Genomic DNA, 13,434 nt, shown 5'->3' with positions numbered 1-13,434 from the left:
TAGGGTAGGTACCCTCACAAAAACATGCCGTAATCCTGGTCTCTAAAACTACCAGCCGGGGCGCCTGATGGAGGGGAAAGGAACTGGTCGGAATAACGTGTTCCTTCCACACGCTACGTCCGTCCAGGGAAATTCCCCCCTGTCAGGTGAAAAGAAGCAGCTTGGACTCCTCATGCATAGAAGGAGGCATGAGGTCAGTCCGCTGCCCCCCCCCCCCCCCCCCCCCCCCAGGTTGGCAGAGGAAGTGTAGCGCCCAGGATTACATTAGATAATTGGTACTGGGTGAAAAAACTGGGTTGCAAAATCGTGGGATAAAGTAAAAAAACCTACGTAACTACGTTAAACTCCCTGTTGGTGAATTATCTCCCGACAATGACCACCTAGCCAGATATTATCCCGCTTATTACATGGCTAACTAACATAAATTAATACATTGACCCAAAACACAACAAAAAAAGTATTCCATAAGTTCGCGCTGGCTGCGTCTGCCCAGCTGCAGGGCTGCAGCACTGTCAGAAAACAAGGAAGTGAGTTGATCAAATAGAATCCATTTTCGGGTCCTGCTTCGTCTATTTCTCGCTCAAATGTTTTCAAAAACATTTTAAGAGCAATGTTTAGCTGTAAATTACATTGTGTGTCACTAGTGTGTGTGTTTACATGGCTGTTATGTTGGAAACGGCAGTAAATCAAGCGGGGCGCAACCGCGCAGCTGGTGGTGCTCAGAGGGTTTAATTAGGCAGTCATTATACAGCGGAGCGGTCATTATCATGAGATAACTCACCGCTGAATTAAGCGATTGACCAATCAGAATCAAGCATTCAACCAAGCCATGTAATAAGTAACAGTACCCAAGTTATGTGGTATTATGTGCCTAACCTGCCTACACTCTTTAAGACAGATGAAAGAACTGAAGCATGAGAACGTGGTGCAGTTCTTTGGAGTGTGTATTGAACCGCCTAACATCTGCATGGTCATGCAGTACTGCAAGAAAGGCAGTCTGAAGGTCAGCACAAAACACTGCATTATGTTCATTTATTTACTGGGAATTTCCTGCAGCACTAATTTATTTAGGCAGTATAATTCATTGCTGTCAGGAGGAAACCACCTAACTCAATTTTTTTTTTTAGGTTTTTGATTATTATTAGTTTAGTTATTTAGTTTTAGTTTGCATAAATCAGTGCTATTGAAGTTTGAACACTTATGTCTGTGTGTTGTTTTGAAAATATTGAACCAATGAAAGTAGTCAAAAGCGCTTCAGACAAAACCTCTTAACTCCATTGGACCCTCCAACTGTCTGCTAAAGCAACTAACTCCACCACCTCTCCCCCTCTCATGGAAGTTATTGACAATATATAAAGTCACAACACCAACTTTGATGAGGCTTTGTTTAAAAAATAAAAATAAATCATTTCCTGAAAAATGATTTTTTTTTGGGACTTAGGTGGTTTCTTCACGACAGCAGAAATATACAATAATGACTACCATAGAATGATTGACAGATTATTCATAATTTGATCTGACTTCTCTGTGTTCTCTGCACCAACCCCCCCCCCCCGCCCTGTTTTCCTTTTTTTGTAGGACGTTTTGAAGTCTACAGACATTGAACTGGATTGGATGTTTAAACTGTCTTTTGCCTATGACATCGTCAATGTGAGCTCATTTATATCAGAAAAACACTTTCATCTATTTCAGCTATTACATCTTCACTTTCACAGACATTTCCCTGTATTTTAATAATCATATATTAACAAAGAAAGACTTCTGCACACCCAGTTGCTGTTAAAAGCAGGTGCGTAGGCGACAAAACAATAGGTGAGATACCCACACACTGCCACTTGCAAGTTTATTAAGAGCAACAGCAAAATTCTTTCAAAGTTGCTAATAAAGTTCTCTTGAACCTGCAAGTGGCTGTGGCAGATTATTCTCACCAATAATTAAAAACATACTGTATACAGTATATACTGGTCTGTATATAACTATACAGTATTACTACACTTTAGTAATACTTAGTAAGAGTACACTTTCACTCTGGACTTAGTTCATGCCTATTACTAAAACGCATGGTATGTGGAACTAGAGATGCACGATATTTAAATGATGACCGATATCCGATCTCTGATTATTTGCAGGGTCATATCGGCCGATAACGATATATTGCATTATTATATTGAACTCAGTGCTTAAAATTTGTTGAAAAGTTTTGCTGGTGAAAGTAGATGAAAGTAGGGGGGTAAGCCCCCCTCCCCACTAACAGAGACAGGCAGACTGGCTGCTCTGCGAGTACAAAGAAATTGTCACATTATTATTATAATATCGGTGAAAATAATCAGGATTATTTTCATTTCGATATGCCATTCGATACGATATGGCATTTTTATGGCCCATATGGCCAATTTCCATACGCTACCAATTATATCGTGCATATCTATTTGGAACCAATTCAAGCTTTTAACCCATTCAATAATACGGCATGAAGGGAATGGATTTCATTCACAAGAGCACCCTGAAGTCCCATGGGAACCTGAAGCCCAAGACCTGTCTGGTGGACAGTCGGCTCCAGATTAAACTGTCTGGCTTCGGACTGTGGGAGTTCAAACAGGGGACCAAGACCAGAATCATCATCCAGGAGAACCCCCAATATGAAGGTCAGTGAAATGCTTAGGAAACTAATTAGTTGATCTGAAGTTAACTTTTTAATTTTTTTGTAATGTTTTTTTTTGTGGCTTTCGCCTTTATTTTATATTTTTTATGGAGGGACAGACAGTAGGCTGACAGGAAATGGGGGAGAGAGATGGGGGGAAGACATGCAGTAAAGGCCGCACCACACTGCCAGACTGGATTACCAGCCAAGGTGCCTGGACCGCTGAGCCACGGCCCAGGCTGATCTGAAGTTAACTTAATCAGAATCAGAATCAACTTTATTGTCACATCACAGTTTTAGTAAAAAAAGTGGGTGAAACTGTTTTTTGTGCATAGTTCCCATCGTGTAATTCTTTCCAAGAAAAACAAGAAAGGGAAGAAGAGAGGGGGGGGGGGGGGGGGGGGGGGGAGGGGGGGGGAAGGAGATCAAGAAAGAAGAAAGTGTGAGCGCTTTTACCACAAAAAGTACAAATAAAGGGTGTCAGATAATTCAGAGAAGCTTGTTTCACAAACGGCACAGCCGTTGGGTTTCTCTTTGCTTATTTAGGCATACAGGCTGTTCAACCAAGGGCTTTAGTACTGTAGTACCTGAGATTATATATAAGGTGTGTGAGTATAGCAGCCACTGTGTACTGTGCATTATACATGAGGACATTATTCGAGGTGCAGGACGTTATTCAAGGTGCAGGACATTATTCAAGGTGCAACATTATTCAAGGTTCGTATAGCCTGGCTAAAGCCTGGATTCAGCCCCTATCCACGCCATTAATGTTCTGGCAATTCAGGCGATAATGAAGTGAAACAAAATGAAAATTCAGTGTTAGGCTGAAGTTAACTGAGACCTGAAGAAGATCTAACCCGACTCTGCCAGATGGCGGCAGCACTTGTGAACTCAATACTGTCGCAATCTGGTCAAAACATTGACTAAACATGCAGGTATGACATTTGTGCACGGACATACTGAAACGCATATGGTTCAACACAGCACAATATCATAGATTAACCTTGCATGTATTAATTGTATCACTCCAATACAACAATTCCTTTGCAGTTCAGTTAAACAGGGAGTCGTCTCAGTGTCAGTGTTTTCTATAACTGTGTCCCAGAGATGTACTGGACAGCTCCAGAGCTTCTGAGACAGGTATGTATCCCATTTAACGGGACGCCCAAGGGTGACGTCTTCAGCTTTGCCATCATCATGCGAGAACTCATCTACTGTTCTGAGACGGGCCCATACCATGACCTCAACCTGGAGCCCAAAGGTTAGCATGCATGACACATCACCATGTCATAGCACGTCATAGTACATATGTATAGCTTAGTATAGCATATATGTATAGTTTATATGTATAGTTTCATTATATAGATATTCCACTGTTACGTTCTTAGCTTACGCATGTTTCATGATAAATGCTTTTTATATATGTGATGTATTCCCATGCTTTTTGTTCTTGCTTAATGTAAGTCGCTCTGGATTAAGAGCGTCTGCTAAATGCCTAAATTATAAATTGTAAATTGCATGTGAAGGTTGCTCATTGTGGTGGTGGTCCAGCCGTTCATTACAAAAACAAGAACCTGTTTGTCTACAGAGATTATCAAACAGCTGCAGACCCCTCTCATGGCTGCTCCCATCCGACCAACGCTGTCTGACCAGCTGTGTGATGATAAACTGAATGCCTTGCTGAAGGTCTGCTGGAGTGAGAGCCCCGACACAAGACCACCATTCAGCGTTATACGGAGACAGCTGAAGGAGTCCAGTCCAGACAGGTCAGATGGAGAATGCTTTTCATTCATCATTATTATCATTTTTATTTATAAAATAACAAGATCATGAGCTCGTAGATCTGCTATTTTTTTGAAAAATCGTGAAATCTTTGCAAATCTTTGAATATATGTTTTTTTTTTTAAAGCGAAACATTTTAACTCAATTCTCTTTACTTCTGGGGGTCCCTGGAACAAAATATTTTGAGATGAGGGTCCATGTCTGAATCCATTTTGGGGGTCCTTGAGATTAACACGTTTGAGAACCACTCACATAGAAACGTAGGGTTTTTAGAAAACTCGTAGGATTTAGAAGACCTTTTTTTTAGAATAGGTCTTAAATTTACCGCTAGCATTAATAAATCCCTCGATCGCGTACTGCCAGGGTTTTATCGCGCGTAACACTTACTTTGAAGAGCCAAATATCCGTAATTCCATGTTCCTGTGACAAACTGCTGTGTGTGGCGTCTTCACCGGTTGTTGTTCTCTCGGTCGATGGTGGATAAAGCCGACCGCGAGTATCACAGCGCCTGCTACAGGCCGTTGAAAACGCTTGTCTGGCCCAGAAACTGCCCCTCAATGTCGTTTCTGAGATACAGGGCTTGGAGCGCAGGGCTTAGAATGGAAGTGGATGCACGCGCATCTTCAAAATGGCCGCGGCCATTGTGTGTTTTGTGTCTCAGAGTAGTTTGCGGTAGCAACATCAGCTAGCCATCGAAACCGATCAAAAAGCGATTAAACAATTCGAATACGAGAAATTGGCGTTTGGCTGAGCAGTTAGAAAGAGTAGGTTCATGTGTTCGGCAGGCAGCCGGTTAATGGGTTAAACAATTCTCTGTGATGTATGTAAACATTCAGTTAATACGTACGTATATCATCTTCTAACTTTTAAAACAATGCTATGACCTTATTTTGTACCTTATTTTACATGTAGTCATGTAAATATACTGGACAACATGGTAGAGAAGTTGGAGAAATATGCAAACCATCTGGAGGAGGTTGTGGAGGAAAGAACCAATCAGCTTACAGCAGAGAAGGCTCGAGCTGACAAACTTCTCTCTAGCATGTTGCCAAGGTAACATTGGTATCAGTGGCGTGCACAGACATTTAGAGGGGCAGGTGCTCAAGTGAAAAAAAAGGGCACCTTGTGCAGCGCGTGGAACCGGCCGGTTGCCTTAATGGACCACTTCACCACTTTTCAACTTCTCTTCCTATAATTGGTCCTAACTAATGTTCATGATAAAATACCACAATTTTTTCCTACTCAGTCTGTGTCTCATAGGAAGGCTGTGGGCAGTTCAGAAACCCGTCCACCAGTGACATCATCGATGGTGAATCCAAGCTAATAGAAACGGCAGGCTTTCTTTTCCTGAAAAGTTGCAATGCAAAAGTTGAAGCCATCGTTCTGCCTAATGATGATGTCACTGGTGGACGGGTGTCCGAACTGCCCAAAGCCCTCCTATGAGACACAGACTGAGTAGGAAAAAATGGTGGTGTTTTATCATGAACATTAGTGAGGACCAATTATATGAAGAGATGTTGAAAAGTGGTGAAGTGGTCCTTTAATAGTGTGAGATTTATAGATTTTGGGGCCTAAATAATATATTAGAAGCTTTTTATTAAGAATTGATCAATGTCACCATGGTCCACATACTGTACAGTGTACACTGTAAAGCCCCCCCCCCCCCCCTCCTTGTTTTTTCTTTTTTCAAAAGGGCACATTTGTCCCGAAGGAAAGGGGCAGGGGGTGCTCTAGCACTAGGGGGTGCTAGAGCACCCCCTGCCCCTTTCCTGCTTAGACTAGGGGGTCTACCAATCTGTGCACGCCACTGATTGGTATATTAGCACTGACACCATCTATCTCAAAGGCCTCCATGGACTCTGTTGTTAAGTATACTGTTTATAACTGTACATATCGATATGCAGTGGCGTGCACAGACATTTAGAGGGGCAGGTGCTCAAGTTAAAAAAGGGCACCTTGTGCAGCGCGTGGAACCGGCCGGTTGCCTTAATCCATTTTGGGGCGGGAACCCCTTTTGGTGTTAGCATTATGTTATGCTTTAGCTATTGAACAATAGCAGATCTACAAGCTCATAGCGCGCCACCGAGTGGCGCGCTACGAGCTTGTAGGTCTGCTATTTTTGAAAAATCAAAAAAAAAAAAAGGGCACATTGCCAAAAGGGCAGGGGGTGCTCTAGCACCCCCTAGTGTCTATCTGTGCACGCCACTGTCGATATGGTGCAACTGTTCTGCACAACTCTAGAACCATGATTATTATATGGATAAACCTCACCCGTTGTTGAAGTTAAGTAAAAATCAACACAGGTATTAAAACTATTTAATACGATCTGTGTAGACCACTGGTTGTGATGGATGTCTTCTGAATGGAAATCCACCCAAAAAGATATAATGTTTAATTTGTCATAAAGGCATTATTGTCTATTCACAGGCACGGCCAAATACTGCATTGTACAGTAAATAAACATTGAATCGTTTCCATATTCACAAAAACAATAATATAATAATTGAGTCAATGTTGGCTAAACTTCATTCTGTGGTTAAAGAAATCATGGATGGTTGTATTTTGTTCGTAAATCAATGTTGTCTTCGGGGATTATTTCCAGCTACACTGTACTGTATGTTGGCAGAAGATTTTACCTACAACTCCACACCCTTAGGCACGATTCATACTCCTATTTTAAAGTCGGTTCGGCGCTGTAGAGCCTACAATGTGATGTCATTTGAGGTTCGGGGGGGGCGGGTACCGTCCTAAAGTTGGCTCTTCGGTGCTACTGAAAATTTCTGACGAGCCGAAATCATTTCGGCACTACAGCGCCGAAACAGCGGTAAAATAGGAGTATGAATCGGCCCTTATACTGTAGTAGCTAACCTTAGCAGCTGGCACTAAACAACAGTAAACAATCACATTATTGGCACAGTTAAAACACTTGTTTTGCCATCCAATGTACAGTAGATGCATTGCACAACATGTTTCAAGACTTGAGAAAAGAAATGCCTCCATCCATTTTTACCATGATATACAGTAGCCAATGGCTTTGTCAAACATCAGTAGTGGGAATTCGGCAGCACTGTAGGCTATACCGTGAGTTGTAGTCAGTGGGCTAAACGGCGGTGTGGTTCTTGTGATGTCGGTTTTAACAACCGGCAAAGCATCTGTGTAATTTTTTATTTTTGCGTTTGCCCATTCAAAAAAATTTTCATTTTTGATGTTTTTTTTAAATGACTGCGAGAAGTACTGATTTAGAAGGCATTTGTCGAATCAGCCTTAAAGGTGTAGTGAAATGAAAAATAAGTTTTTCACACTTTTAGACCATATCCGTGGTCATCATATGGGCATACCTAACAATGGATGCCAAAAAAATGGGAAAATTCTCATTTTTGTGTGTTTTTATATCAAAAGTCCATACATTTTTTTTGTATTACTTCCTGAAAATGAAAACGTGCTGCGTGATGACGTGTCGAGGCCCACAGCGATAAAAGCCAATAAGAATTAAGCTCACCCGTTTAATTCCCCATATCTCCGCATCCGTCCAGCACAGGCTGCACAGCTGCTACTGATTACAGACATCTTCCGTTTTTATTCCCATTCAAGATAACATCCAGAGAGTGTATTACTCGGTTTCAACTTAATCATCACGCTAAAAAATTTATCTGAAAACATTATAGGGTAGAAATAAGCCACATAAGAGTAAACTGGTAAAGCTGGCCGACTATCTGATTTGTAAACAAACATCCACACGCTGTCCTGCGCAGCATAGCTACCGTCCCTAGCTACCATCCCATCCCCTGAAGGGATGCGACGATCTGATTGGTTCAGAAACTTCATAGCGGTGTTTCAACTTGAGACCGTCTGAAACTTCAAAATAAAATGTCCACCATTTCCGTTTCACTACGCCTTTAAGTCTCAATGGGTTGAAGAAATAGACAAGTAAAAATGACTACCGGTATGTTGCTGTTCTCTCTCCTTTTTTTTCTCTCTCTTTAGATATTTTTGCGTCTTTTTTGATAGTGTAAAGTACAGTATAGCCTGACTATGGGGGGAGAGAGAGAGATGGGGAGCGACACGCAGCAAAGGTCGTAGGGATCGGGACTCGAACCCGCAGCGCGCCGTCAGGCTTAGCAGCCTTAGACAGCCGTCCGGGCCATATGTTGCTGTTCTATTGTCTGCAGGTACATCGCAGACCAACTGATGTCCGGGAAGTCGGTAGAGCCTCGTACCTACGACAACGTGACCATCTTCTTCTCGGACATTGTGGGCTTCACCTCCATGTGCTCCATCAGCTCTGCCATGGAGGTGGTGACGCTCCTCAACGAGCTCTACAGCCTCTTTGATGACATCATCAAGCAGTACGACGTCTACAAAGTGCGTAATGCGAGCCAGATTACATTTTTAAATTACGGTACATTTTTAGAGTAGCCAATTATATTTATTTTATTATTTCTACCCAATGTAGTCGTGCCAATGAATTACTCCCCACACACAGTTCCTGTTGTTGTATCCTAGCGACTCACCTGCCAGTGAGGAGCCCCCACCGGGAGGACGTACGTACAGTAGTAGGGCCTTCGTTCTACTCCTCCCGCCCAACACTCGATCCCTGCCCATAGCCGTGCAATGACCAATATCACCCTCCCCACCCAGCGTCCCTCCCCAGTACACGGACCAATTGGACTCACATAGACGCATTCACATAGATTTGTATTCAATTGTATTGGCTTTGTCCGAGGTTTGAAAGGTCTTTAAATACATACTTTTTGAAACGTCTATGGAAAAATGAATGGGAAATTCTCTTCTGGTGCCCTCGTCGTTCTGAAAGGGGGCAGGACTGCGGCGCTCTGTCTCTATGTGTCTATCAAATCAAATCAAATCAAACTTTATTTATAAAGCACAAAACAACCAAGGTTGAACCAAAGTGCTGTACAGATCAGTGGCAAAACATAGACAGGCAGGAGAACACAGGATGTAAACGAGAAAAACACAATCAGAAATGTTGACAAAAATATAAGCATGAGAGGTTAAAATAAGCAAAACAAATAAGGAAACCACAAAAGAGCTAAGATAAAGCAAAACCTAAGATGGACTCAAGAGGGATTGAAAGCCAGGGAGAAATGTCTATGTCTATGTCTCCATGTATATCTGTCTGTTTGGGGTATGAACAGCTGCAATACCGCTGGGTGACCTAAACTTATCAAGGGCCTTTCACACTGAACACTATAACTAAACCATTACCAATAAAGTACAACTAACAATAAAACTGTACTGTACAGTAAAGTAACTATCACAAAAAGTATAGTTGAACCACTCAGTTTTTATTTTTATTTTATTTTTACACTTTTGTACTTGTACTTTAGTGTAGTTACTAATGTTTAGTCAGTCTTACAAAAAAAAGCACCACTGAGCATTACGGAACACACAAACATGCTATTTCAGTGTTTTAAGTTTATGTTCAAAACTGCTCAAACAATGTACAAAGGAACTGGACTTCCTAGTAACATTCAAAAGTGTTTTACTGACAGTATAAAGGTGTAGAGGAAAAACATTTAAAGAAAGCTTTGTTCATACACATTTACATACAAAACATGTGTGCATTCCATATTGTGGGGTGATCTCTGTGGAACGGTTTTGATGATGAAATCAAAGAAAGTAGAGCTGTTTAAGAAAATAAATATTAGGATTGTTTGTGAGATACAGTACAGAGAAGAGAAGAGGTGTTGAATGAAGGTATTATGGTAAATAAATGGTAATATGGTACAGTATAGTTCAGTACTGTTCCGTTTATTATTACGGTACGAATCTTAAAATGTTGATAGAGACCTGATTTAATTCATTTTAAAATTGTAAAAAACAGGGGTAATCCAAACAATTACTATTATAATTCTTGTGCATTACTATTTTGCGTCATTGTGTATTCTTGTGCTTTCGTTATTTAATGTTTGAAATAAACATTAATTTGATCCTCCAATCAGGTGGAAACGATTGGAGATGCGTATATGGTAGCTAGTGGTCTGCCTATCAGCAATGGCCTCAAGCATGCTGTGGAGATCTCCAAAATGGCTCTGCATTTCCTGTTTGCCATCAAGGTCTTCAAAATTCCCCACATGGTCAACGAGAGCCTGGCACTACGCATTGGAATACACTCAGGCAAGTACAAAACATCGAGTCAGAGATAATTCTTTGTCTTCAATAGACAATTGATTCCTTTTTTTGTCTGGGGGGGTTTCTCAACCTGAGTGTCTCCATTACATTACATTACATTACATTACAGTCATTTAGCAGACGCTTTTATCCAAAGCGACTTACAATAAGTGTATTCAACATAGGTAGGGAACAAAAACTACTAATCACCAGAAGTCTTTAGTGCATTTTCTGCAAAAACAAGCAACCAAGAGTATACCTAGCGCTAAGGTAAAAGTGCAATATATCAGCTACCTATTTCCTTAAACAGATGAGACAAAATAGCTAAATCAAATGAGCATGAGCTAAAACAATTAAGTGTATCGACTAAACAAGATCCAATAAACAATACAACAATAGAAAACAAGCGTTCGTACAACTAGTTAACAACAAGTAGGTCAGGCAGAGAGGAAGGGTAGTGTTTCCTGAAGAGGTGGGTTTTCAACCTGCGGCGAAATATGGGCAGTGACTCTGCTGTCCTAACATCAGTGGGAAGTTCATTCCACCACTGTGGGGCCAGAACAGAAAAGAGTCGTGACCGTGTGGATCGGCCAGAAGGACCCTTGAGTGACGAGGCAATCAGTCGCCCCGAGGTGGCAGACCGAAGTGGTCGGGCAGGGGTGTAGGCATCGACCATAGCCCGGAGGTAGGAAGGAGCTGTTCCTTTCACTGCCCTATAGGCTAACACCAGGGTTTTTAACTGGATGCGAGCCGCTACGGGGAGCCAGTGTAGAGAACGGAGAAGGATGGTTGTGTGGGAGAACTTGGGGCGGTTGAACACCAGACGAGTCTCCAGATGATTTTTTTTGGGGGGTCCCAGTTTTGCTTAATGTGCAACATGTTTACTCTGTTCAAATATTATTTTGGGGGGTCACGGCCTGAAAAGGTTCAGAACCACTGATTTAAATTTGAATGCATGCATGGCTTTGTTCATGCCCTGTAGGTCCCGTGGCTGCTGGCGTGGTGGGCAGCACTATGCCCCGTTACTGCCTATTCGGGGACACAGTGAACACAGCTTCTCGGATGGAGAGCAACAGCTTGCGTGAGTCTGACACGATCACACAAATAATGTGATTAATAACACACGCTAAGGATAGCAATAGTTCATTGAGGTTCAAGTTGTGGCCACAGACACATGGTTGACTACTATCAATTAACACACGATAGGTTAGGACTAAACGAGACACGGGACCAACTTGTGCAAATTGTAGGGTCGGTGAGACAAGACAGGGTCTGCTCGCACCTTAGCGGTCTTCCAATCTTCACTTAAAACTAATTTCTTCTACCTGGCTCTTAACTAAGTTAACTCTGTCTGATCATAAAAGACAGCAAGGCCCTTGGGTCTTGGCCTACGTTTTGACTTACATCTTGGCTTTTTTTTTAACGTCAAAACATTTGCTGTGGCAGATTTGTTCCAGGCTACACTATGCACACAGGCTTCACCATTGAACATTAGATCGTGATTTGTCTCGCTTGGTTCACACATACAGTAGTAACATACAGGGAAGCCATGCCTTTATAGGTCTTGTTTTTGAATAATCTCAGCTACACTATTCTTACTGATACAACTGGTTCAAACTGTTTATTTTATCCAGCTCTGAAGATTCATATATCCCAGGACACCGCGGACATTCTTACTCGCGTAGGATCGTTTGAGATGGAGGACAGAGGAGAGGTTGAAATGAAGGTGATTGGATACTCATCATAATTCTAGCTATCAAACGTACAGCATATACAGTGGGTTTTGATGGTGTGTGTGTGTGTGTGTGTGTGTGTGTGTGTGTGTGTGTGTGTGTGTGTGTGTGTGTGTGTGTGTGTGTGTGTGTGTGTGTGTGTGTGTGTGTGTGTGTGTGTGTGTGTGTGTGTGTGTGTGTGTGTGTGTGTGTGTGTGTGTGTGTGTGTGTGCGTGTGTCTATGGTTTGTCCATATCAGGGTAAAGGCAGTCAAAAGACGTACTGGCTACTGAGCAAACAAGGCTTCAACCCCCCAGTGTTTGCCAATGGATCTCCTCCTGGCCACTGCTTCAAACCACCATCAGAGGTATGTGGTGTTTGACCCAAATTGGATGTGTGTCATCTAGTTTGAAATCCTTCAATATACTGTGTAAGGACCAAGAGGGCTTCATTATACCACCCCCGTTTTACTTTACTTACTGTATGTTCATTCATGCCAGTGTTGCCAACTATGATACAAAGCTATGATGGGATGGCAAAAGGTATGACTAGATTCAAAACTATTTTCTATTCAAAATGATTCTCGATTCAATACATAGGATTTCATCACAATCTACTCCAGTCTTGAACTGAAGTGACTACAGTAACTTGAAAATGACTGAAGACATAATGTTTACTGTGATTAGGGTAAGCTTACATTTCATATCACAGACACCATGTAGTGAAAACTCCTGTAACTGTAACCAGAAAAATAAATCTAAAAAAATTTGATTTTTGGAAATTATGAATCGATTTTGAATCGTTCATAACGGAATTGCGATTCTAATTCGAATCGATTTTTTTTAGACTAGACGGAAATACGAGGGAGGACTAGTGGAGAAGAGATCCTATAGAGTCCCTTTGTGCTTGGATGCGCAATAGGTGTCTCGCTCTGGAAATAGCCGGGAACATAAGTTGGTGAATGAAATTATGAAATTATATGTAGCCTATTTGGCCGTATTGGCCTATCTAAAAATAGCTTTAAAAATAGCTTTAAAAGATTTGCACAAAATGTTCAAGATTCTTCAAAAATAGACATGGCCAAAGCATTTCCGTGGGCGTCCCCAGCCAAAAACGTTGAGAACCCCCAGGTGGCCTAGAGCAGGGGTTCTCAACCCGTGGGTCGCG

At 41.8% G+C, this 13,434-nt stretch overlaps 1 protein-coding gene across 1 annotated transcript in view; it reads left to right on the top strand.

The window, feature by feature from the left end:
- Positions 1–12,649, top strand: part of gucy2g (guanylate cyclase 2g) — a gene marked incomplete at both ends in the record, with an annotated part of 30,182 nt that extends 17,533 nt beyond the window's left edge. The window contains 11 exons of the mRNA XM_079492016.1: positions 899–1,003; positions 1,579–1,650; positions 2,477–2,645; positions 3,747–3,902; positions 4,230–4,407; positions 5,336–5,476; positions 8,593–8,785; positions 10,387–10,561; positions 11,538–11,636; positions 12,190–12,281; positions 12,527–12,649. Of these exons, the coding sequence (XP_079348142.1) occupies positions 899–1,003; positions 1,579–1,650; positions 2,477–2,645; positions 3,747–3,902; positions 4,230–4,407; positions 5,336–5,476; positions 8,593–8,785; positions 10,387–10,561; positions 11,538–11,636; positions 12,190–12,281; positions 12,527–12,649 (1,503 nt within the window). The remainder of the gene's footprint in view (positions 1–898; positions 1,004–1,578; positions 1,651–2,476; positions 2,646–3,746; positions 3,903–4,229; positions 4,408–5,335; positions 5,477–8,592; positions 8,786–10,386; positions 10,562–11,537; positions 11,637–12,189; positions 12,282–12,526) is intronic.
- Between the last annotated feature and the right edge of the window lie 785 nt (positions 12,650–13,434).

This window comes from Electrona antarctica (assembly GCF_951216825.1).
Source record: "Electrona antarctica genome assembly, chromosome: 22".
Lineage (NCBI taxonomy): Eukaryota > Metazoa > Chordata > Actinopteri > Myctophiformes > Myctophidae > Electrona > Electrona antarctica.
The sequence above is the reverse complement of the archived record's forward strand: the minus strand, read 5'-3'. Positions and strand labels throughout refer to the sequence as shown.